A 25,417-nucleotide genomic window follows, 5' to 3' on the forward strand; every position below is an offset into this window, starting at 1 on the left:
CAACGCTTGAGAATACAAAATAAATCTACAAAAAGAATCAGCTTTTCTAATATAATATTGACAAAAAAAATAAGAAAAATTCGTTTTTTTTTTTAACTAAAAAGGAATAAGATGTGGGAGTTCACCTATCAAGACAAGACACATAAGAAACAGAAGCATCTGAAAACAGCAACTCAATGTTTGATAGACCTAAAACCATAAATTATTGAGGGAAAGACTCCCTTTTTGAGAACTGCAAGGAAAACTGGAAAGTCAATTGACATAAATTAGGTTAAAAGAGAAACCAAGTACCACAATAGTGTTTAATGGAAAAGCAACCTGAATATAAAATGTCATACTACTTAAAAGGTAGCAGAAAACTAGTTCAGATCAGGTACCTTCCACAGTTATATAGCCAGAGGAAAAATTCTCAACCACAAAAATGATAGAAAAGACTTGTGAAAAATAAAATCAATATCTTTAATTATATGAAATTAAAAATATTTTGCACAGTGTCAATGGCAGAATTAGAAATGATAGACATGTGAGTAAAATATTTGCATGAAATAACACCCATAAAAACTGATACTAAAGTGCATGGGAAATTGAAAAAAATACAGAATGCCAGGAGTCATTCCTTAGTAGGTAAATGGTCAAAGAAAATGAGCATTTTTAATAGATAATAGAATTTTAAACTATAAATGATCATGTGAAAACATGCTCCAAAAATAGTAAGAAAACTGAAAATTAGAGAGACTCCAGAATTTTACCTTAAAACATATCAAGGCAAAGATGATAAAAAATGACTGTTGCTGTTGGTAGACGTGTGGGAAGACAAATAGGCTGTGGTAGAGCTGTGAGGTGATCTAACTACTCTGGATTTGTTTGTGGAATTATGCAAGAAAGTTACTTAATTGTCCTTACTTTGCATCCATTTATAAGAAAATCCAAGAATGCAGTATGTGGTTATTACCAATTATGTGTACTCTTTGTGATAAATCTGGAAACAAAAAGGGTACCCTATCAATTGGGAAATAACTGCTATAGTATGTATAATTGACAATCATGAGAAATTAAACTTGAGGGAATAAGCAGAACCAAAAAAATAACGTACCCAGTTATTACCGTTTATATGGGAAGATTACTAAAAAGAAGCTGACCTGGGTGACTGAAAAATTAATAATGGTCCTAGCAAATAGTGATAAATACATGTTCTCCCTCACAGCAAAGATGGAAAACTTAAGGGACAAAATATTGTAGACATTATTAGATTCATTTACCTTGTCTTTGTTTTTAATTATTTTTCTTTATCATATGGGAAGTTTCAGTCTGGAAGGTACAGCAGGTTGAAATAATTGTGAGATAAAGCCAGAAGGCATCATTAAAAGATATTTCTTTTAAGAGCAGCCTTGGGGCTCAGAAATTGTAAATGATTACCTAATCTCATAGATAGTAGAAAGTAGTAAAGCTGGGGTTTGACTCTAAATTCAGTGTCCTTTCTACTATAGAGTGTGTGTGTGTGTGTGCACACACATAAACACACACACACACATATATATTATGTAGTATTCTGTGTCTGTAGCATTCTATTATGGACTTGAGCATATAAAAAATATTCCCATTACAGGTCAACCCAACATTTGGAATCACTGTTAATAGAAGTCCTTTTTCAGGGAAACAATTCCTATAGGGCAGGGACTTTTTCATTTTTGTTTTGGGTAGCCACTTTTTATCACACTACCTGGCAAGTACTAGACATTTAATAAATGTTTGTTTACCTGCATAATTGGTTATACAGTGCAGTATGTATGCCAAATGTACACTTGTAGAATTCTTAATCAGCCCATATACCACTTACTGTGTCTCTTGTGTCCCTTAGAATAAATTGACTTTGATTAAATTTGTCCTCTTTCCACATTAGGTGTTGAATCATTTTTTCCATCGCTGTAATCAAAATATTTTTCTCTCTGAGATTTAAATTCGCACTTAATTCAGGAAGCATTTTTGCCTTTATATGTGTCATTGTATATAGTTTATATGTATTGCAGTTCTCCCACACAACTTCAAATTGAGTGTTATTAAAATGGAAAACCTATTCACATGATATTTATATATACTCATAAAATTTGCATACATATATCAAAGTATTCTACATTAATTTTAAATTTTTTGTGAAGTCTTAAGTGACTCTATGAAACTGTACCACTGCAACTGCTTTAAAAACATTAGTATTACAGTTTCAAGAAGTCCGTAGCATTCATTTTTAAAAGAAACCACATAAAACCACATATCACCAATTCCATGGCATTATATGCATGTTTATAGTATTGTGTTGAGTGTGAATGGTTACTACCTCTTTAAAATTATGATTACTAACCACAAAATTAATGTACACCTTCCCCCTCAGTGGTGGATAAACATTTGTAGATAATAATTGAGTATGAAGAGAATTTTTTTGAGAACTTGCTTGTGCTGTTTCTTTTAAATTTTATTTTAGCCCTAGCAAAATCTGTATAAGCATATACATAGCTTTAGAGTTGGAAGAGACCCTAGAGGTCATCAGACACAGCCCCCTCATATTACAGATGAAGAATCTGAGGCCCAGAGAGGTTAAGTGACTTTCCTCGGGATTGAACAGCTAGCAGGTATCTGAGGTAGTATTTGAATCAGGGTTTTTCTGATTCTATCTTACTTATGAATACATAAATCAAATTAGCACTCTTAATTGGTAAAAAGCAAATCTGATGAATAACTGAGGTATTTCTAAATCAGGAAAACTTAGTACAGCATTTGCCAGTGACTTTCCTGTCTCTTTCCCCAAGGCTAGTAGTATTAAATGTGGGGGAAAAAATGTTAGAACATCTATTTCTAGATTTTTTATCTAAAAGCAAAAGAAATGAAGCTTTAGCTTCTTTTAATGAGTAGATTGACCCTGGTGTCCTCACTTGGTTTATATGTTATATGATCACATATACATGATCTGAAGAGTGGAAATTTTCAGAGTTGATATTGGCACTCTCATATTGTACATTTGCTTTTAGATTATTACAAAGCACTACAAGTTAATATGTGCCCAAATTATAAAACAGGCAAGTGTTCTAAAAGTATTCCTATAAAGAAAGCACACACTAAAAATAATTCTAAAATTGTCAACACAAGCAAACAACAAGAAAATAGCAGAGATAACAGTTCTACAGTACAGAATTCTGCATTAGCCGTATTATGATGTAAAAACAATACTGGAATAATCAGATCTAACAAGTCAGCTAAAAAAATTCATTTATCAAGATTACTTGAAAAATGGATTTACATCTATTTTTATTAATGAACTTCACCCTAAGCATATATTGTGCCTTCAGAAAATAGCTAATGGTCATATGAAGCCTTCATGATTAGTAAAATATTTAAGAACTACTTTTGTTGCCAAATATGTCACCTTCCAAAATTCTCATATTTTCACTTTTAAAATTCTAAGCAGAATATTCCAACATGTTTAAAAGTCTTCCACTAATTAGAGTGGGTTTCAAAGCCATTTTTCAAAAGAAGCAACAATTTCACATTAGTCTGCAAGTACAACTTACTGATATAACAGCAAATATAAATATACTAGCTGAATTTCAGCAAAAATCTTTGCATAGATGCAGCCACTGATATACTTCTTCCATTTAGATATTTATGAAGCGTCTTTTCCAGCAGTAACAGTCATTAAAACCAAATGTTGAAATATAATCTAAACATAGAGCCCCAGGACTTGGAATTCATGCATTTCAATTTTTAAACCAAGTTTTTTTAAAGTAATGAAACTTTCCATCACAAATAATAATATTTTGTGAATTAAAATACTTGTGCTATTAAAAAGCAAAATAAAAATTATTTTAAAATATTACCTCCTCTTTAACTACTATTTTGTGTAAGTTTTACAATATACATGATGGTCAAGCTGTCTGTGGTACATAATTTGTAAATATACACATACATGTGTGTGTGCTCAAAAATTTTTAATAATAAAAGAAAATAAGCATAACAGTAATAATATTTATATAGTGCCTGCCAGGCATTATTCTAATCACTTTACAAATATTACTTCATTTTATGAAACAAAAAAAGTATAGGCCCTATTTTATCACATGCTGTGCTAACACTTGTTACAGCTTCTGGTGCCTGAACTATGCCATACCAGTGACCCCACTCTAGGAAACATTGTGCTAGAAAAGGAAGGAAGAAGAAAAATAGCAAAAAAGAAAAGGAAATGGAAATTCCTGGAAATCAGAAGCTTAATCAAAGGCAAGAATGCCTTATTTTATTATGATTACCACTAACTTACATATCTTACATGCAGCTTCTGTAATTATTACTGGATTTACTCTTTTTGTTTGTTTTAGCATTATAGTAACTTAACGACAAATAATCTTGGGAGTTAGATAGAGAAACCTTTAAGATGCACCTGGTTTGGGATGTATATCAAAGAGATATGGCATAGTCCTAAGCATGTATTATATATCTTTCTGGAACTTCAAAGGTAGGACCAATCATTCAGAAGAAGTATTCTGGAAATGTTGTTGTTGTTGTCGTGTTAGTCTTTTGTTTTGGAAGAAGACCAGGGCATCAGAGAAATGGTGACGTGACTTGCATGTAGTGAAGTACCTCATGTAGAATTGGAATAAAAATACAATTTAGATGCCTAAACATAAGATAAGCTAACATAAATCTTAATAGTTTCTCATGTAAATTTCAAGCCTCTGAAGGAGAAAAATACATTATTGCTAAAAAATATCTAGGTCCATTTGGCAATATTGCCAATATAAATTAAAATATTCTTGACCCAAGTTGCACAATTTCCTCTGGGTTCCATTTTTTAAAATTTAAAACTTATATTTGTTACTAAAATGTAATAATTATAAAAGTTAAACAAATACAGAAATAATATATTGTATATATGCATTTTGATTTAATCACTATATTAAATCACTTCTTGACCTCTGCCTATTCAGTGATTATGATGTGGTGATCCTGATTTCCTGATATATTTTTCTCCAAAGGTCATTGATAATGACTATTTTTAGCATGACTTTTATTACCCAGATAAATTAAGACTATGATGCTGACATGTGGAATATAGCCAAAAAAAAAAAAAAACCCACAGGCTTAAAAAACTAAAATAGTTTTGGGAGGTCATGAGGAAGAAAAAAATATATATGTATTGGATTTAGAGTGTTTTTTAAAAGATTATAATGCCTAGCCTATGCTCTTAACACAACAAAATCTTGTTTTATTAGATTTCTGATATGAAATATGATCATGAAAATAACATTTCATATACAAAGATGATGCTTCTGACCATCTTACTGATTCCAAAATCAAATACTGGTCAATGTCTATGAAAAACTTATAAGTCATGTGGAAGGATTTGATGTATCATTCATTAGTTTCCTTCAAATATAACTGTATAAATGTGAATTGAAGATTAGCTAATAGGAAATCCTCTTCACCCATCATCATTTTGGCGAAAGGTGGTTTTAGTAATCTGCAAAAAACCTTCCAAACAGGAATAGAATCCTCTCTACGGCTTGGTCCCCTGGGAACTCAGTATTCCATGATGTGAAGGTTCCAATTTACCCTGATTATATCCCATTGCTTCTGAAAAGAAAGAAGAGCTCTACGGATTCATGAGATGAGATTGACTTTAATGGCCCTAGACTTCTCCAGGCTTTGGGTGAATTTTGTCAAAACAACCATGCATCTTTAAAAATCAGCAAAGGTTAGTAAATTTATTGATCAAAAGAAGGCAGCAGTATATGAAGACTGGCATCTCAGTTCTACAAGGACTGACACATTATTTTCATTAAAAGGCATTTGGTTCTTGTATTATTTGTATTGTTTTTGGTGTTTGACCATCACTATCACGTGAAATCTTTTTCCTCTATCCATAAGATACTGTTAGTTTAGGAAAGAGATTAAGCTCTCTTAATTTGCTATCCTAATAATATTAAACAGGGCATGCATATCTGAGATTTGTGCTGTTAACAGTTCTCTGAGGCAGAAAGTTGTATAAAACATGTCTGTTCAAAACATGTTAGTATTTTTTAATTCTTTGTTTGGTTATACTTCATGGCACTACCATACATGGGAAAGGTCATCACTGTATTTTAGAGCAGTTCTTAACCTCTGTTCCATGGGATGTTTTCAGGGGGCTCTGTGAACTTAGATGGGAAAACAAAATTTCATGTCTATTTTCACAAACCTCTAAATGGAATTTTGCATTTCCTTCAATTTATGAATTTTAAAAAGAGGATTCTGAGAGGAGTCAGTTGCCTTTACCAAACTGCCAAAATGGTCCATAACATAAAAACCAGTTAAGAATCTTCGTTTTAGAGGAAACAAAAAGCTTGCTTAGGATATAGTCCTCAAGAATATCTGTGATTCCTAGAAATATTTAATGCATTTACTTTTCCCTTGTTTTGCTTTCATATACTTACATACTTATATACTTTTAAAATGTGTTAAGTAAGTAGTTAAGGACATTTTACAGAAAGGCTTACCTAGCTTATTAGTCCATTTTTTTCCCCACGTTATCATCTCTGTTACTTAAAAGATGGAAGAGTATAGAGGTAGAAATTATAAGTGTTTTTCTTTAGCAAGTATTTGTGAGTGAAGAAAGTGTTTCATTTCATTATTTTTGGAGTTTGTACCTGTAAGATACGTGTATGTATATGTATTTTCATATGTGTGTAGACATGTACTTCTTTTGGTTTTTTTCCCTGGTCCCTGTGGAGGAACTCTTAGAAGATAGTGCCATTATTTCTACCTTTTCCAGCCTCTCACTTAGAGCCATTCCATTAAACAGAACTAGAGGAAAGTTTTTTCATTCCCATTTAGCAATAATCACAGCAGAATTCCAAGTGCAAGAATCATAATTTAGAAATGAGAATTGTGTTCTTATACTAACTTTGATTCTCAAGTGATACGGCCTTGGACAAGTCTCTTAACATCTCTGGGCCTTGGTTTCTTCATCTGTAAAGAACTAGATCACCTCTTAAGTTTTCTTACATTTCTCAAATTCTTTTTCCAAAATAAGGATTTAGCATGTATTATATAGAACAATATCTAAGTTTCGTGAGAGTAGATTATACTGCATTATATTTAAGCATGGCAGTATAAGCTATTAACACCTCTATTAGCCACAAGATAACATTTTAATTTTTATGTTTTTCACCAAGGAAAATTATATTTCTATATGAATATACACACCTACGTGATGTATAAAGTGGGTTTTTTGTCTTATTTATAGACATGAAATAATATTTTCTCATCCATCTACCTATTGAAATCATTTTTGTGTTTCCAGTTATAGAGACTCTATGCTTTAGAAGTAATAATTTTCATAAGATATGTTGTGGGTCAGACATTTTTAGTATATATTTATACTTACTTATGTGACCATATCAGAAATTATGATAATTTCCTTATAGTTTGCGGAATCAGATCAGTTTGTTAGAAAGAAAGGTGTGAGTATACACAGTACTGATGATTTTATTCTTTGAAGTGGAAACCTACTTGTACTTCCCCCCCAAAAAGGTAAAGGAAAACAATAATTATACTCCTTCTAAATTTAAGGGTTGTTGTATGTTATGTGCGTGTGTTTAACATGTTGTCATATAATAAAATATGGAATTATAGCTTTCATGAATAGCCGAGAAGAAATTATTTGAAAATCTTAACATTTAATAGTGGGAGTCGATTCCAGGATTCTTTTCTTCAAGCATCCTATTTTTGAGTACTGATGCTTATCTGCTTTCATACTCAGATTTGTTAAGGATGAAATTTTTGAAAACATAGCAACCGTGATAATTTCAACCTTGAATACAAATAAGAAAATCATTAATTTACTTAGGCACATGCTTATCTTCGCTAAGTTGCCAACTTTGGAAGACTGAACTATCCATAAAATAAGTGAATACTTTTTAAAAATAACTTTTAGAAGTAAGATTTAAAAAAAACATCAGGGAGCAATCAAGGATAAATAGTTTTGGAAATTAGAATGTATTGGGGAGGAGTAAAAATGAGTAACTAAAGTAACTAAAATTTAATTAGTAGCTTAGTGACATATGAAGGAAACAAATTTACTGTGTTTTAAGGTTTCATTTGTAACTTAACCTAATGAGTTCCTTTTTCTTAATAGGATGAGAGATGCTGCACGAAAAATAGAAGAAAAGCACTTTTCTAATCATGCAACACATGTTGAATTTCTGCCTGTTGAGTGGAGATCAAAACTTGCTCTTGATGGAGGTACATTCAGTCTGTTGCCTTCAAGAACCAATTTAAGTGTACCTACTCCCTGATTCTCATACCTGGAAATGAATGAGGTCTTCTTCCTTGATTCTCTCCAAGTACTTTTTACCTCTACATTGCTTTGATCATATTCAAAATGTATTGTAGTTATTTGTAGACCTTGAGAACAGAGTCTATGGGGCTTTTTGCATTTTATTTATTTACACACATTTATTATCTTCCATTCTCTCCCAATTGGACAATAAAAATAAAAAATAAAACTCTTGTAACGAATATGCATAGCTCAACAATAGACTTTGCCAAAAAATTAGGCAATAGACATGTCCAAAACTGTATGCCTTACTCAGCATTTTGAGTATCACCTCTGTGGTAGAAAATAGATAGCATGTTTCATTTTCAGTCCTCTGGCTAAGGATTGATCCATCATTGATCAGAGTTCTAAAGCCTTTCAGAGTTGCTTTTCTTTATAATGATATCATTATATAATTTGCATATGTAATTTATTTATATATTTTTATATATTTGTATATGTGTAATTTTTATATATTAATTGTTCTGCCACTTTTGTTCAGTTTGCTGCATTAAATCACAGGATGTAAATGCATGAAAAGTGTAGACTGTTCAATGAGAATAAGTGAGGGAAAGATTACTACTTGGATAAGGAGAACAGGAAAAAGTTCATGGAGGAAAATCCATTTGAAATGAGTCTTAAAGGATGAGTAGGATTTTAGTAGGCAGGATATATCATTCCCATTTTCCCCTGAAATTGTTTCATTATTTTTCTTGTGACATAGTAATACTCCATTACATTCATATACTATAATTTGTTTAGCCATTCCTCAATAAGTGGTTGTTGTTGAGTTTCTAGTTTTGAGCTACTTACTACAAAGAGAGCTGCTATAAATATTTTTGTACATAGAGTTTCTTCCTCCTCCTCCTTCTTTGGTCTCAGTGGTATAGCTGGGTCAAAGGGTAAGAACAGTATTACTTTTCAGAGGTCTATGTTTTAGTTTATGTTTTGAATCTCTCACATGTAGCATTGCAATTTTCACTTTATTGTGTTTAAGAAATGCTTGCATTGAATTAAACTAGGAGCTGGATAATGTTAAGCCAAGCATGTTTTTTTGTTTACTTGTTTTTTAAATAGAAGACAGGAAGGGAGTGGAATTTGAATTGAGATTTAATGAATGGGTAAAAATTAAGGCAGTTGAAGTGATGACCCTTGAAGCATAGTGAATATAAACAAAAAAGGAAAGATGATTTGAGAATTATAGAACAAATTTATCTGGTAGGTCACTGATATGGTAAGCTCTGCTTCTTCCATTGGGGAAGAAATATTTCTTTGTATTGCTTTACCACTTTGATGGGCTTCAGAAAATAGCTAAAGGTAATATGAATACCTCTAATGCTTATTTACTATCTGTATAACTTTGGGCAAGTCACTTAACCTCCTTAGTTCTGTTTTCTCATTTGTAAAATGAAGAGATTGGACTCTCACCTCCAAATTCCCTTGCAGCTCAAAATCTCCATTACTGTTAAATCTTGTTCAAAGGTTTAGAAATGAGCATTGAAATGCTGAACTCTGAGAACAACAGATAAAACTAGTTTGACTAGTCACTTAGAATGGAAAGATAGGCTAGATTGTAAAAGGCTGTAAATGCCAAGCGGAGGATTTTGTATTTTATCCCAGAGACATTGAAAGTTATTATTTAGGGAAGTGACATCAGAGATGTGCTTTAGGAGCATCAATTTGTCTATTCTATGGATGATAAATTAGAGACAGAAGAAGCTTGGAAAAGGAGAGTCCAGTTAATACTGTTGCAATAGTGCAAGCAAGAGATTATGAGGGCCGATGGCATACCATTCATTATATGAATGGAGAAAAGGGATGAATCAGAAGTTGTGATTGGCAAAACTTGATAATTATTTTTGAGGGGAAGGGGATGAAAGTTGAAGATAATTCTGAAGTTATTAGTTCAGATTTGACTTTAGCACTTATAAGTCACTGAACAACATAAAGAATGTTTCCTTTACCATAACGTAGCAAGGATATGCAACTGAATTACAATGGCACTTACCTTCAGCTTTGGTAGATGTGGCCTCCCTTGCCTCTTTATGAAAACACTTCTGGTCAACGTGTCATCAGGGCAATGGTGACTCACTTGGTCCCAGGCACCTACTGAATCTGAAAGGCCCAGTCTCTACATGGGTGGGACTTTTTTTATGCCTTTAAGTAAGCAGGGTCAGGTTAAAGAGGGGCCAGTCAGGTCTCACCGATGACTTTGTCTTCTTTTAGGGAAAACTAAACCACATACAAGAGGGAAGGAAGTCTGGGCCTAACCCATGTTATGGGATAGCACTAGTAGATATTGTTAGCCCTGTCACACCCAGATTCACAGCTTTATTACCTTCAACTAGCTCCTCCCTCACATTATCCCCACCCCCTGCATATCCAGTTTGTTGCCAGATTTTGTCATTTTTGCCTCTACAGTATCACTTGTATGTGTCCATTTCTCTCCATGCACATAGCTGCCAGCCTGGTACAAGCCCTCATCACCTCATTTGTAGACTATTACAATAGCCTCAACTCTTTTCCTACTTTAGTACAGCCTCCACTCAGCTGCCAGTGTTTTCCTAAAGCACAGGTCTGACTATGTCACCTCCCTCCCCCCAGCCTTCTCCTTACACACTTTCACAGTTAACTTCCTATTGCTATTGTATAAAAAATCCACTGTTTCTCTTTTAAAGTTCTTCACAATCCAACTCCTTACTACCTTTCCAATCTTCTTATGTTTGCTCACTTCCATGTACTCTACGATTCAGTGACTGGCTTCCTTGCTGTTCCTTGGATAAAACACTTTTATCTCCTGACCCCATATGTTTTCACTGTATGGCTCCCATAACCTGGAATGAGCTCCCTCTTTACTTGTGTCTCCTAATTTCCTTCAAGATTCAACCAAAATCCCACCTTCTGCAAACTGCTCTCCCTCTCCGCCCTTGCCTCCACTCAGTGCCCTTCTCATTTAAACTGTCTGCAGCTACGTACATAGTTATTTACTTGTTGTCACCTTCATTAGAATGTGACTCCTTGAGGGCAGAGAACATGATTTTTCCTGTGTTTGTATACCCAGACCTTAGCACACAGTGCCTGGCACATAGTAAGTGCTTAATAAATGCTTGCTTGATTGATTTATTACTTAATCATTGAAACTTTAGATAAATAAAAATAATATCATGCACTGAGGTTAGCATTATTCACAATTTTTTAAAATTATAAAACTTTGTTTTACCTTACTCATTTTCCTTGTCTGTAGTAGGTCACAGTAAATGATCTTTGATTTGTCCGTTACTATGATCATTCTTAATTAAATGAACACAGAGTATCAAAGGTTTTCATTTAATGTTTATTTAAAGATCCTGCACAGTTATTACTTGTTTAGATCTCATCTCATCTATACCCGAGGTGCCTAAGAGCAAGTAGATGAAAATGGGGAAGGAGAGGAGTCGAAAGACTGTATGATCCCTTGGCAGCAGAAATTTACCATCCACATGTTGCCTTCTTACTCCTAGACATCATTAGCTTTATATTCTATCAATAGTTTAAGCAGTCTTAACTTGTGATTTCAATGATCCTGCTCAGATTCGAGTAGATAAACTGATACTTACTTTCTTGTCTTCTGTGTATTATGTTTAATGGACTAGTGATAATTTAACTCAATTCAGTTCAACATTTATTGAGGAATACTTTGCAGAAGTCACTATGTCAAAAACAGAAGCCAGAAAGATCAAAATAGAGCCTTAAAGAGTTGGCACTTTATTGGATGGATTCAAAATACACACACATTAAAAGTACAAAATAGTTTGAGAAGGGAGAGATCACTGACAACTACACAGAGCAGTCTTGAGCTGAGTCTTGAAAGAAAATAAGGATAAGAATTCTGAAAAGCAGAAATGAAGAAGAATTTATTAGGATAAAAATTTATTCCTGGCTTTGGGGAAGGCTTAAAAAAGTGTGCAATGATAAGTATAACAGAATGTCTGATGTGGAAAACATCTAATGATCCAGGTTGGCTGGAACATAGAATAATGGGAGAAAATGTAAAATAAGAATGGAAAGAAAGGATGAAAAAAGTTACAGAGAACCTTAAATGCCAAGCAAAAGAGTTCATATTTTGTCCTAAAGGCAGTGTGGAGTCAGAGAAAGCTTTTGAATGGGAGGGTTGACCTTGTCGCTTTGGAAGATTATTTGGCAGCTGTGTACATAGGAGAAAAAGGATAGGTAGGTAAGTAGATAAATAAAATATTTATTAAGGCACTGTGCTAAGTGCTGGAAAGGCAAGACAGTTCATGCCCTCAAGGAATTTATACTCTAATGGGGGAAAAGAGTATACGAAAGAGTGCCACGTAAGGGGAGGGAAAGTGTAACCACCAGCAATGGAAAGATGGTGAAGGTGCCTAATGGCCTAAATTCATATAAGGAAGACAGTTCAGTATGGATAGGACACTGAAGATCCTGAGATACTTAAAGAGAATTTGGCTAAAGAAACCCAAGTAAAGGATCAACTGTGGTCTCAAAAAAAAAATGTAGAAAAAGGTAGCAAAATCCTGTGAGATTAGTGTCCAGGGTGTTAAACTTCAGAATAAGCTAAAGCTAGCACTCAATGCTAAAGACAACAATAACTGACATTTGTTATACTATTTTACGGTTTGAGGAGCACATGAAATAAATAATCTCATTTGTGCAAAAGGATTGTTTTCTTTTTTGTGCTTTTGGAGGGACAGGGGGAACTCAATAGGATCAAGAACTCTGGCAAAGATGGTGAAATAGGAAGAAGCAATATAGCCTTGTTATGCCCTATAGCTACTCCACCAAAGATCTAGGAAGAGCAACAGACTAGGTAGTGACCTGGAAATCTAAGGAGAAACCACAGGAAGTAATTTTCTAACACAGGTGAGCAGAGGGAGACAACCATTTGGCCTGGTTATGAGGACAAGAAGTATTTGTGTACTTTGCAAGGGACAAGAATATGAACTTACCAGCATCTGTGTCTTTCTGACTATGGATTTGTCATGGACTGAAGCAAGGACTTTTAGTAAGGTGCAGACTCCAGCTTACAGACCTGCAGTTATGTACTCTTGTATCCAGCTCAAACCTGCCCTGAGGCTGTGTTACAGGAGTAGGAACAGAAGGAGAATGCAGATGTGTGGCTCTGACTTGAAGCATGTTCATGGATTCAGTCCATTGATCTGGGGTAAGAGTTTTCATTGAGTAAGGGGTTTGAGAGCAGGGAGGTCAGACCAAGAGAATTCTAAAGTTGTATTGATCTGAACCTGTAGGGCCTTTCAACTAGCTGCCTAGCACCTGGAGCACCAAGGACAAGCCTACAGAACCAAATTTGGGGCCATGAGCTTACCCTGTATCATTCACAAAAAATCTTTATTCCCTAGCATGAGCCACTGCTGAGATCTTTAAGAGCATAGCATTAAGACACTGGGGGACAAAGAGGGGAACAAGTTGGCAGATTAGAGCCAGCCTAGCTGAACTCTTTCAACATTCCCCTCCAAACAACTTTAAAATAACACCGCAAATCAAATTTTGGAGTGGCAGAGCCAAAAAAAGGTCTGGGTAAGACATTTTCTGGCCTAAGAAAACTTAGGAAGTTGTCAGGAGAAGTTTGTGATGCCACAGTGGAAGCTTATCTGAAGCCCACATGTGTGATGCAGGAATAGCAGCAGTTTTGGGAGCTCTCCACCCAGAGGTGGGAGAGGGGTTAGACAGCTATTCAGAAAGAGATGAGAGAAGCTGTTGCTGGCACTGATTGGCAAGTCTGTTGCCTATACACAATTCTGGGTGGAAGTTCCAGGGTAGAGAGGAGTGCTCAGGGGTGGTCAGTTGCAAGGGAGCAGGGGCTTTGGTCACATTTTCAAGGCAGAAGGAAGGCTAGCACTTGTGACTTCAGGGAACCAGGGGCCTTACCTGAATCAGGACCAGAGTACAGACCAGGAGAGCAGTGACCATACCTCTCTGATTTTCAAACCACTCTGGAAGCACTCAAAAGATACTCCCAGGACTAGTTCTGAAAATAGCAGCATGAAAAAGCCTGAAGCTTGGGGCAGTGGCTTCCCAGCCCTGGGTAAGCAAGTCCCACTTTATCATAAAGTTCAAAGGCAATAAATAGGCCAGAAAAAATGTGCAAAAACAACAAAAATGGAACTTGATCATAAAAAGCAGAGAAGACCAAGACACAAACTCAGAAGAACACAACATTGTGAAAGTAGCTACAAAGAAAAAATACTAATTGGACCCAAGCCCAGTAAAAAAAAATTCCTGGAGGAGTTAAAGAAAGAGATAAGAATAGTAGAGGAAAAAAATGGTAAAAGAAGTAAGACTAATGCTGGAAAATTATGGAAAGAGAATTAATATCTTGGTAAACTAGGCACAAAAAAAGGAGAAGAAAATTAATAAACAAAGTTGACTAAATGGAAAGGAGGTACAAAAATTCACTGAAGAAAATAATCCCTTAAAAATGAGAATTGGGCAAACAGAAGTTAATGATGCCATAAGGTATGAAGAAAATGTGAAATATCTCATTGAAAAACAGCTGGCCTGGAAAATAGATCCAGAAGAGATAATTTAAGAATTATTGGACTACCTGAAAGCCATGATCAAAAAATAGAGTCTAAATATCATATTTCAAGAAATTATGGCAAACTGCCCTGATATCTTACATCTACAGGGTGAGATAGAAATAAAAGAATCCACTGATCACCTCCTGAAAGAGATCTTTCTGAGTAGGGAACTAGGAGGGGAAAAGGATAAGAGAAAGGGAGGGAATCATAAAAAGGAGGTCAGAATAAGGGAAACTGTGGTTAGAAGCAAAATAGACTTTTGAGGAGAGGCAGGATAAAAAGAGAGAAGAAACAAAATGAGATAGAGGGGCATACATAGACATGTAACTGTGAATATGAATATGTGAGTTCACCCACAAAATGTAAGCAGATAGCAGAATGAATTAGAAACCAGAATCCAACAATATGTTCTTTACAAGAGACACATTTGAAACTGAAAGACATAGAATTAAAATAAAGGTCTGGAGCAGAATCTAATATTCTTCAGGTGAATTTTCTAAAAAATAGCAGTCATCATCTCAGACAAAGCAAAAACAAAGGGAGACCTAATTAATAAAGGGATAATCAGGGAAACTACGTTTTGCTGAAACATAACATAGACACATTAAATATTTTGCAGCAAGTTTCTCTGATAAGGACCCTCAACTCTCAAATATATATTGAGTATTGGACTGAATCAGATTTATAGAAATAAAAGCCATTCTCAATTGATAAACAGTGAAAGAATAGAAACAGGCAGTTTTCAGAAGAAAAGCTATTTCTAGTCATAAAAATGCTCTAAAATCCTATTAATTAGAAAAACCATTTCACAAGTATCAGAAATGACATGCTAGAGGAAATGAGAGAAAAATAAGTACACGAATTGCTGATGGAATAGTGAAGTGATCCAGCCATTCTGAAAATCAGTTTGCAACTATGCTATATAAATCTGTGCTTACCCGTTGACCTAGCAATACCACTACTAGGTCTATTTCCCAAAGAGATCAAAGAAGAAGGAAAAAGACCTATATGTACAAAAATATAACAAATATTTTTGTGGTGTTAAAGAACAGGAAATAGGGGGTGGAGCCAAGATGGCAAAATAGAAGGATGGATCTGCTCTAACTCTCCCCCCATAGCCATAAAATACCTGTAAAAAATGACTAAAAAAATTCAAGAGCTGCAGAAGCCACAAATTGACAGAGTGAAACAGATTCCCAGCCCAAGACAACCTGGAAGGTCAACAGGAAAGGTCTATCGCACCAGGTTCAGAGCAGAGTGCAGCCCAGCCTGGGCCACACAGCATGGACAGAACTGGAGCAAGCCTCAGGCTGCGGAATCATGGGCAGCAGCTGCAATACCCAAATTTTTCAACCCACAAACACCAAAAACAGCTTCAGAGGTCAGTAAGAAAGCTCTTTCCCCTGGGTGAGAGGGGAGTGCGATCTGGCCCCAGCCTCAGACAGCAGCAGTAGTGTCCACTTTTGGAGCCCTCTGTCTAAAGACCCTGAGGGAATCCAGCGGCTGATCTGGATCTCAGCCCTGAGTGGTAGTCCTGGAGTGAGGAGGAGTGCTGGCTGGTGTGGTGAAGCTGGTGGTGGCTGTGGAGAGGGAATCCTGCTCGCAGTTCCAGGGCAGAAAAGAGTGCTTGTGTTTGCTCACAGACCAGAGAGCGGGCCAGGAGAGGAGTAGACTCCTCTCCCTTGATTGCGACAACTTAGAGGAACTGAGAACTTACAGGTCCCAAGAGTATACCCTCCTCTTGACAAAGGACTCAAAAGTCAAGTAACTGGCTGGGAAAATGTCCAAAAAAGGGAAAAAAAGAAGACTATAGAAGGCTATTTTCTTGGTGAAAAGGTATTTTCTTCCATCCTTTCAAATGAGGAAGAACAAAGCATGCCATCAGAGGAAGACATCAGTCAAGGCTTCTACATCCAACACCTCCAAAAAATATATGCAGTGGTCTCAGGCCATGGAAGAGCTTGAAAAGGATTTTGAAAATCAAGTAAGTGAGGTGAAGGAAAAATTAGGAAGAGAAATGAGAGTGATGCAAAAAAATTATGAAAAGTGAGTCAACAGCTTGCTAAAGGAGACCCAAAAATATGCTGAAGAAAATAACACCTTTAAAAATAGACTAACCCAAATGGCAAAAGAGGTACAAAAGCCAATGAGGAGAATACTTTAAAAAGCAAAATGGGTCAAATGGAAAAGGAGGTTCAAAAGCACACTGAAGAAAATAGTTCTTTAAAAATTAGAAGGGAACAGATGGAAGCTAATGACCTTATGAGAAACTAAGAAATTATAAAACAAAATTACAAGAAAGTAGAATGTAGCAAATCATCTCACATAAGAGAGGGAAGAAAGAGCTTCTACAATGGAGGGGAAGAGGAGGGAGATGAAAGGAAATAATTGAACCTTACTCTCATGGAATTTGCCTTACAGAGGGAATAACACACATTGAATATGGACATCTATTTTACCTTGCAGGAGGGCAAGGGGAGAAGGGGATAGGCGAAGGAAGATAATAGAAGGGACAGCAAATTGGGGAAAGGGATAATCAGAAGCAAACACTATTGTGGGAGGACATGTCTGGGGAGAGAACAGAATAAATGAAGGACAGGATAGGACAAAGGATAGAGCAGAGGGAAATGTGATTCGTCTTTTACAGCATAACTATTATGGAAGTGGTGCTTTGCATTGTTAACACATGTATGACCTATATTGATTGCATTGCTTGTTTTCTCAATGAGGGTAGGTGGGAAGGGAGGGAGAGAATATGGAACTCAAATAAGAATGAATGTTAAAAATTGTTATCATTTAACTGGAAATTAAGCTATACAGGCAATGGAGTATAGAAATCTGTTTTGCCCTACAGGAAAATAGAGGGAAAGGGGAATGGGAGAAGAATGGGTAATAAAAGGAGGACAGACTGGAGGAAGGGGTGGATGGGGGTGCATGCTGTCCTGGAATGGGAGGTGGGGGGTAGAAAATTTTGAATTCAGATTCCTGTGGAAGTGAATATTGAGAACTAAAAAATAAATTATATATTTAAAGAATTGAAAATAGATTTGATGCTCATCAGTTGAGGAATGAGTAAACAACTTGCAGAAAATGATTGTGATGGAGTACTATTGTGCTGTGGGAAATGATGTGGGAAATGGCTGGTTTCAGAAAAACATGACAAGACCTAGATCACTGTGCATAGTAACAGCAATGCTGTAATGATGTTCAACTGTGAAAGACTTGTCTATTCTGATCAATATAGTCATCCAAGATAATTCAAAGGACTCATAATGAAAACAGTGCTATCCACCTCCAGAGATGGAACTGATGAACTCTGAGTGCAAATTGGGGTATAGTTTTCTTACATTATTTTTCTTGCTTTTTTAAAAAGAATGGTAAATATGGAAATATTTTGCATGGTTTCATATATAATTGATATCATATTACTTTCCTTCTCAGTGGGTAGAGGAGGGTTGGAAAGAAGGGAGAGAATTTGGAACTCAGTTTCAAAAGAAAATAAAAGAATTTGGAACTCAATTTTTAAAAAAATTTCAAAATAAATAGAAAAAAATTTTCACCTTGGAAATTAGACAAAAAAAAAAAATACATGGCATTAAATACCTGAAGTTCTAGCAGCAGAAAATACAAATAAGAAGGGAGTACACATCAGAGCCAAAGAAGGTATTGACATCCCACAGAATTGATCAGAATCCTAATAGAGAATCCCGTTTGGGGAAATAAGGCTAGAAGGGCCTTATTATATAAACAAATAAAAATACTCCCAAGTAAGATGCTAGTGCTAACACCTAAGACACAAATCCAGGAGAAAAGAACAATTCTAAAACATCTCTAAGCAAAGCCTCAAAGAAAATCACAGCTCAACTACCAGATCAACTAGAATTCCTGGAGGAAATTATTGAAGCAAGACTTTATTTTTTGTTCTTTAAGTTAATTATATGAAAGGGATAGGATCACTGAATCAAACTGGATAGAAAAATAATATTGTTTCTGTTCTATCTGCCAAGGATAATGATCTTTGGATTAGAAATGACAGAATAAAAATGCCAGATGGAAAGTTGAAATCCAAGATAATTAATGAAGCTAAGAAGAAAGCACTTCAGGCCATTAAGCCAAATACACTACAGTCCAAGATACTGGCGAGTATCTTAAATAAGCCGCCCTTTGTGATCTTTGAAAGATCAAATACAAGAGAAGTGCTGCAGGCCTAGAAAAGAGGAACTTTTGTTCCAGTTTTTTAAAATGGGGAAAAGAGAATTGTGTCTACAAACTATAATGAACTTGTCTTGGATTCTTGGCAGAATCAAAGAACATTATCAAAAGGACTGGTCAATCAACATCTAGAAAAAGGAAGTAGTAATGACAGAAGACCAGTATTGTTTAATCAGAAACAGGTCAGCATTTGAAAAAGTCTTTTAATAACCTTGTGGACAAAGATGGGTGTGATGGAGAGATGTAGGGCAGAGTCATAGTTAGAATTAGGTGAGTTTGAACTAGTTCCATGGCTAAATCCAAAGTATAGTTAGTTATTAAAGGGTCAATATCAACATTGCATAAGATCTCTAGAAGTATGTGTTTGCCCCTGTTGACATGTAGCATTTTTCTTATAGTGGCCTGGCATATAGTAGGTGCTTAAATAAATGCTTGTCGATTGATTATTATATGCCTGGAATAAAAGGGCATAAGTGGCTTATTTATCACATTTGCTGGTGATTCAAAGCTGAGAGGAATAGTCATCATGTTAGATGACATGGTTCATTATGTTCTTGAATCTAATAATTTAACGGGGATAGATATAAATTCCTGGGCAGCTAGGTGGCACAGTGGCTAGAGTGCTTTGGTCTGGAGTCAGGAAGACTCATCTTCCTGAGTTCAAATCTGACCTCAGATACTAGTTGTGTGACCCTGGACAAGTCACTTAACCCTGTTTGCCTCAGTTTCCTCATCTGTAAAATGAGTTGGAGAAGAAAATAGCAAACCACTCCATATCTTTGCCAAGAAATTCCAAAATGGGTTCATGTAGAGTAGGACACTACTGACACTACTGAACGACATAAATTCCTACATATTCATAAATCATCTTAACAAATACAAAATGAGAAAAAGATATGGTCAGATTCATCATCAAAGGTTCATCTTCATCCGTGTATTTAGAGGGGAACTACTGGTTCAAGTCAACAGAATGATTTAGCACTTGAAAAGTTTGATGTGTTAACAGAGACACTGTGTCCAGAAGAGTAAAAGAATAATTCCACTATGATGGGTTATGTTTATCCCATGTCTGGATTATTATGTTCAGCCTGGGTAATATTTTAGCAGATGTGACAAACTGGTGTGTACTTAGAGTGGGGTGACTAAAATGAGGAAGCCCTCAAGATCATAACAAAAGAGTATTGGTTGCAGGAAGTAGACATGTTTAACGTAGGGGAAAAAATACTTAAAAGATTTTAGAAATGGAAGAGATGCTTTTGAAGTCACCTTGTCTAATCCTGTCATATTAAAGATGAAGAAACAGACCCAAAGTAGTTAACAGATCTCTCTAAAGTAGTAAGTAACAGAGCTTGGATATGATACATACCAAGTTTTCTGAGTCAAACTAGCAACAAGTTGATGGACTAGAAATTTTCTCCAATCTATCATCAAATTCCCCAAAATAGAAATTATGTGCCAAAGATAAAACATTTCAACCCAAAGGAATTTTTTTAAATCCCCCAAACCCAGAAACTGCTCAGCTCACTGACCTTGAGCTCACTCAGCACCCCTTCTCCACCTCTCACATTACTGACAAACAACTTAGGCTTACATCAAAACCCAGTCCTACACCCCAGTCCTTTCTCCCACTTTCCAGTACTGTGGAGAGCTTGGCTCTTAGCTGAGGAAATTTGCTGAAACCTCAGCTTGGCCACAACCCTTCAAGACTAAAAATTGGCTGGGGCAGAACTACCAGCACCCCAAAGCTCTGAACAGGTGATGCTGGGGAAAAGACTGAACTGCTAGTGCTAAGCCAAAAAGCTGAGGAACAGGAGTCAACAGATCAGAAGGACAGGATACCATGCAAGTGGAGGGACTGCAGCACTCCACCAAGCCTGAGTGAAAGAACTCAGCACCCAGGTGGGGCCAGTTCTGACCACCCAAAAGTCAGTTCAGAGAGAGACTTGGCTAGTGAACCATAAATTAAATGTGTCTAAATTAGGGAGGAAATCAACATGAGGGGGGAGTTATAAACTATGTCATATGGAAAATAAGGTAGAAAAAAGGACTCAAGATACAAAGATTTCAGGAAGAAGAAAACTCAAAAGATCTTAACCATAAACAGATAAGTCAGCAAGAAAAACAGTAACAATAGAAATAAATATGGCCTTCAGACCTAATAAATGATTGTAGACCTCGCTGAATAAATACTGCAAAATAAAGGAAAATGGTCCAACACATGATTAAACTTGAGGCACCTGTAGCATTTGAGGAGAACATGTCTCTGCAATACCTGCTCCTGAATAGTTTAAAAGAAAAACGAGAATTATTAAAGTAAAATTTGTGTACTGCATAGCAAAAATAATTAGCAGATAAGAACAACTTGAATCTACGGTGGCAAGCCTCACAGTAGAAACAAAGGAGAAAATAATAGGTTGAGAATGCAAATGCATATAAATAAAGGACAAACTAGAAGAGAAGCAAAAAACAACAATAAAAGAAAATATTTTCACTGTGCAAGCAAAGCAAAGATTTCCAAGACAGAATGCAGACAACCTAATTGTAGGATTTCCCAAAAGAACATGCCTACACAAACATTTTTAATATCATAATGAAAGAAATGATAGAAAAAAACTGCCCAGAACTTTTGAATATAGAAAATAAAATTCTGAAAAGAAGAATTCACAAATCACCTCTGGACAAAAACTTGCGGCTGCAAACTCCAAGATATGTAGTGGTTAAATTCAACAATTCAATTCTGAAACTAGAAGTTCTATATGCCATCAGGAGAAAGACTTTCAAATAAAAAGGAAAGGAAATTTGGATGATGAAAGTCTGTTGCAGTGCAAAAATGGAGTGATGAGGGCTTAAACAAGTGAGGTGGCATTGTGAGTAAAATGTTGTCTGCCTTGATAGAATGTAAATTCTTTGAATGCTAGGTATGTAAATGCTTAGTAAGTATTTGATGGTTAATTGATTCAGGAAATTGTTGGTATAGGTTTGGCACAGTTTGGCCATTGGATTTGGGGAAGGGGGTGAAAGTGATCAAGAGTCAAGAATGTACCTTGGTAACTAGGAGAATGTTGATGAAGACATCCACTGTTAACAGAAATAGAGAAATTTGTAAGAGGGATGGGTTTGGGGAAAAAGATAAGGAGTTCTTTTTGGACCTGTTAGTCCCTGTGGACTCTCCAATTTGAAATATATCTTGGGCAGTTGGTGAAATGGGACTGAAGTTTGGGAGAGACCAAGACTGGATAGTTATGTCTGCAAGACTCTTGAAAGGAGATGATAATTGACTTCACAGGAGAAAATGTAAAGAGGGGGAAGAATGAAGAGTCCTCAACAAAACAAGTCCTGATCGTCTGTACACAAAGCCACATTTATTATATTTGGTGTTTACCCTTGAGTAATACCGTTGATAATAGTCCTGAGCAGTACTCATGGATATCAATAAGCACAAGGTAAAGAGGGACAGGAAAGAAGAGCAATGAGAAAAAAGATCTCTATGGTCGGAAGCAGAGCACCACCTACATTTATCCTAGTTGCCCCTTGCTGACACCCAGAGCAGTGAACTGCCTTCCACCACTCTATGTGCCTACCAGATAGCAAAGCAAAAACCAGTGTAATTCAGTGACTAGACTTTGCTAATAGTGTTTGATTATGACAGTTTTCCTTAACTGTGTCATTTTGTTTTAACTTTGTACGTGTTTTGTTTCTGTTCATAAAGGTTTTTGAATGTTTACCTTGATCTTTCTCTTTACTTCCAGACACTGTTGATTCTATTACTCCTGACAAAGTACGAGGCTTAAGGGACATGTTGAACAGTAGTGCAATGGACATAATGTATTATACGAGTCCGCTTTATAGAGATGAAGTAAGTATTTTAATACATTGTTCTTTGCTGTTATAGAATAGTGACATACCATTATTCAGAATTTGAGCACAGGTTTAACCCGTGAAAAGAGAGGGAGACTTATGAGAATTCATCTATTAATATCTTACCCTTAACGTGGTAATACACTTTATCCTGTAACTTAGAATTCATATTTTTCCAGTACTCTTAGCTTGTTTTGCATGCAAATCTTTCTTGAAAAATAAAAAAGTAAAAAAAAAATCATAGGGATGTAGATTTAGAACTGGGTCTTAGAGACCATTTAATCTAACACCCTCAATTTATAGATGAGGAAACTGAGGTTCTGAATGAGAAGTTAAGTGACTTGCCTCTATGGTCATAAAGAGAGTAGGTGTGAAAGGCAATATATAAACTCAGATCTTTCTGCCTTACAAAGTGTCAGCACTTTGACCATGATGCCATTAGTTGCTCTTATAATCAATTTTATCTCTGATTATAATTGAAAAATGATATGGTCTTGAGTATTTCAAACCTGACCTTCATCTTTATACTATAGCCTTACCCTATAGCCCTCCTTATATTTTCCCTAAATAATTGAGCAAATATATTCAGAGAAGAGGGGGCTTTCTTTAATAAAAAATAAGACTTCTTTTTGGGGTAAAAAGAAACATTAAGAATATTGCTGCTTAGCAAATTTAGCAAAATTAGCAACAAAAAAAAAAACTTACTGGCTTTGGAAAGTAATTTAATCTCTTTAGGTTTCATTTCCTTAAATCTATAAAATATGAGGATTGTTCCAGACAAAACCTGAGGTCCTTTCTAGTCTCCAAATATTATGATCTTAAAGCTTACAGTTATTTTGTTTTTTGTTAAATGCTTTTTTGTTTGAGAAATTTTCTCCTCCTTTCTGGCCACTTTATTACAACTAAACAGAGAAACCAAAAGGAGATAAAGGTCAGTATAGTCAGCCAAACCACATGTAAATAAAACTAAGTTCCTAGTTTAAGTGAACTCCATACGACTTCTCAATTATTGTATTTAATACATGGATTCTTAATCTTTTTTGTGTCATGGACCTCTTTGGCAGTCTGGTGAAGCCTGTGAAGCCCTTTTTAGAATGTTTTTAAATGCTTAAGATAAAATGCACAGGATTACAAAGAAAGTCAATCATATTGAAATATGATTTATCAAAACATATTTTTAAAATTCATGAACCCCAAGTTGAGAATATTTGATTTATTGGGATGTTTAAAATACATTGCTTAAAACCAGCATTTCTTGTATTTAGGACATATAGGTAAAACCCTGATTCGCTACACCAAGTCAGCAAGTAAAAACATGCTTTTAACTAAGTGGATGCCAAATAAAGATTTGCCAGTTTGGTTTCCTTACTACCTATAGGGCACATGTTAAACACTATGGATTTCATAAATAAAGGTGAGACATGGGCCCTGTTTTCAAGCACTTCATAAATGATAGAAGTATGATGCACCTTCCCTTTGGAGATATGAAGGGATTTAAAAAAACTTCTTCCCTCTCCCCAAGGACTTTCTGGGACAGGTGAGTTTTTTCCCTTTTCAGGGGAAAAAAAGTACACATTTTTAGATAAATGAAATGTTTATGATAAAATATTCGTGTGCTGCTACTTAATCTTTATTCAATACTATTTCCAAAATCACATAATAGGAAGATTTTTGTATTTGTGCTGTTTAGTCTTTTTTTTTTAGACCATGTCCAACTCTTTGTGACCCCACTTGAGATTTTCTTGGCAAAGATACTGGGGTGGCTAACTATTTCCTTCTTCAGTTCACTTTACAGATGAGAAAACTGAGGCAAACAGTTAATTGACTTGCCCAGGGTCACACAGCTAGTAAATGTCTTGAGGTTAGATTTGAACTCAGGTGCTTTACCACTGTATCTATAGTCATTGCAAAATGGTAGAGTAGAAAAGAATGGTAGGTTTGGAACCTGAGGACCTGGGTTTAAATTCTAATTCTGACACTTTTAAATAACTGTGTGATCATAAGCAAGTCACTTAGCTTTTCTGGCCTTGTTTTCCTATTCTGTGAAATGAAGGAATTGCACTAAACCTCTTCTAGTTCTAAATGTGTAAAGCCATGAAAGTATCTTCTGTATTGTTGCTGCTTTTTCTCTTGACATGGCACTTCATAACAAATAGTCATACAAGCCCCTTTATAAAATGTATTATTTCAAATCAGTTAAAAACTGCCTAAAAATAGTGTAATGACAAATGATGGTATGTTACAAGATATATTTTCTGCTTTATAAATATGAGTTAACTATTATTAATATGCCTCTATGGCATACAAAGAAAAATTCAATACCCTTGTTTCTGTGCTTCTTATTCAATTTTTACATAGCCAATAGTGATACAGATGTTGCTTAATTCAAATTTTGGTCTAATTCTTAAAATTTGGTCAAAAATGAAAGTACTAAAGCCCTTAAACTTCA

The 25,417-nt window shown here is 35.4% G+C and overlaps 1 protein-coding gene across 6 annotated transcripts in view; it reads left to right on the top strand.

Moving 5' to 3' along the window:
- The window catches only part of DDHD1 (DDHD domain containing 1), a 133,591-nt gene that overhangs the window by 69,854 nt on the left and 38,320 nt on the right, over positions 1–25,417 (top strand). For all 6 annotated transcript variants that reach the window (XM_072629685.1, XM_072629689.1, XM_072629687.1 and 3 more), the window contains 2 exons: positions 8,159–8,265; positions 22,860–22,966. In XM_072629685.1, coding sequence (XP_072485786.1) covers positions 8,159–8,265; positions 22,860–22,966 — 214 coding nt within the window. The remainder of the gene's footprint in view (positions 1–8,158; positions 8,266–22,859; positions 22,967–25,417) is intronic.

This window comes from Notamacropus eugenii, chromosome 1 (genome assembly GCF_028372415.1).
Source record: "Notamacropus eugenii isolate mMacEug1 chromosome 1, mMacEug1.pri_v2, whole genome shotgun sequence".
In the NCBI taxonomy this organism is placed as follows: Eukaryota; Metazoa; Chordata; class Mammalia; order Diprotodontia; family Macropodidae; genus Notamacropus; species Notamacropus eugenii.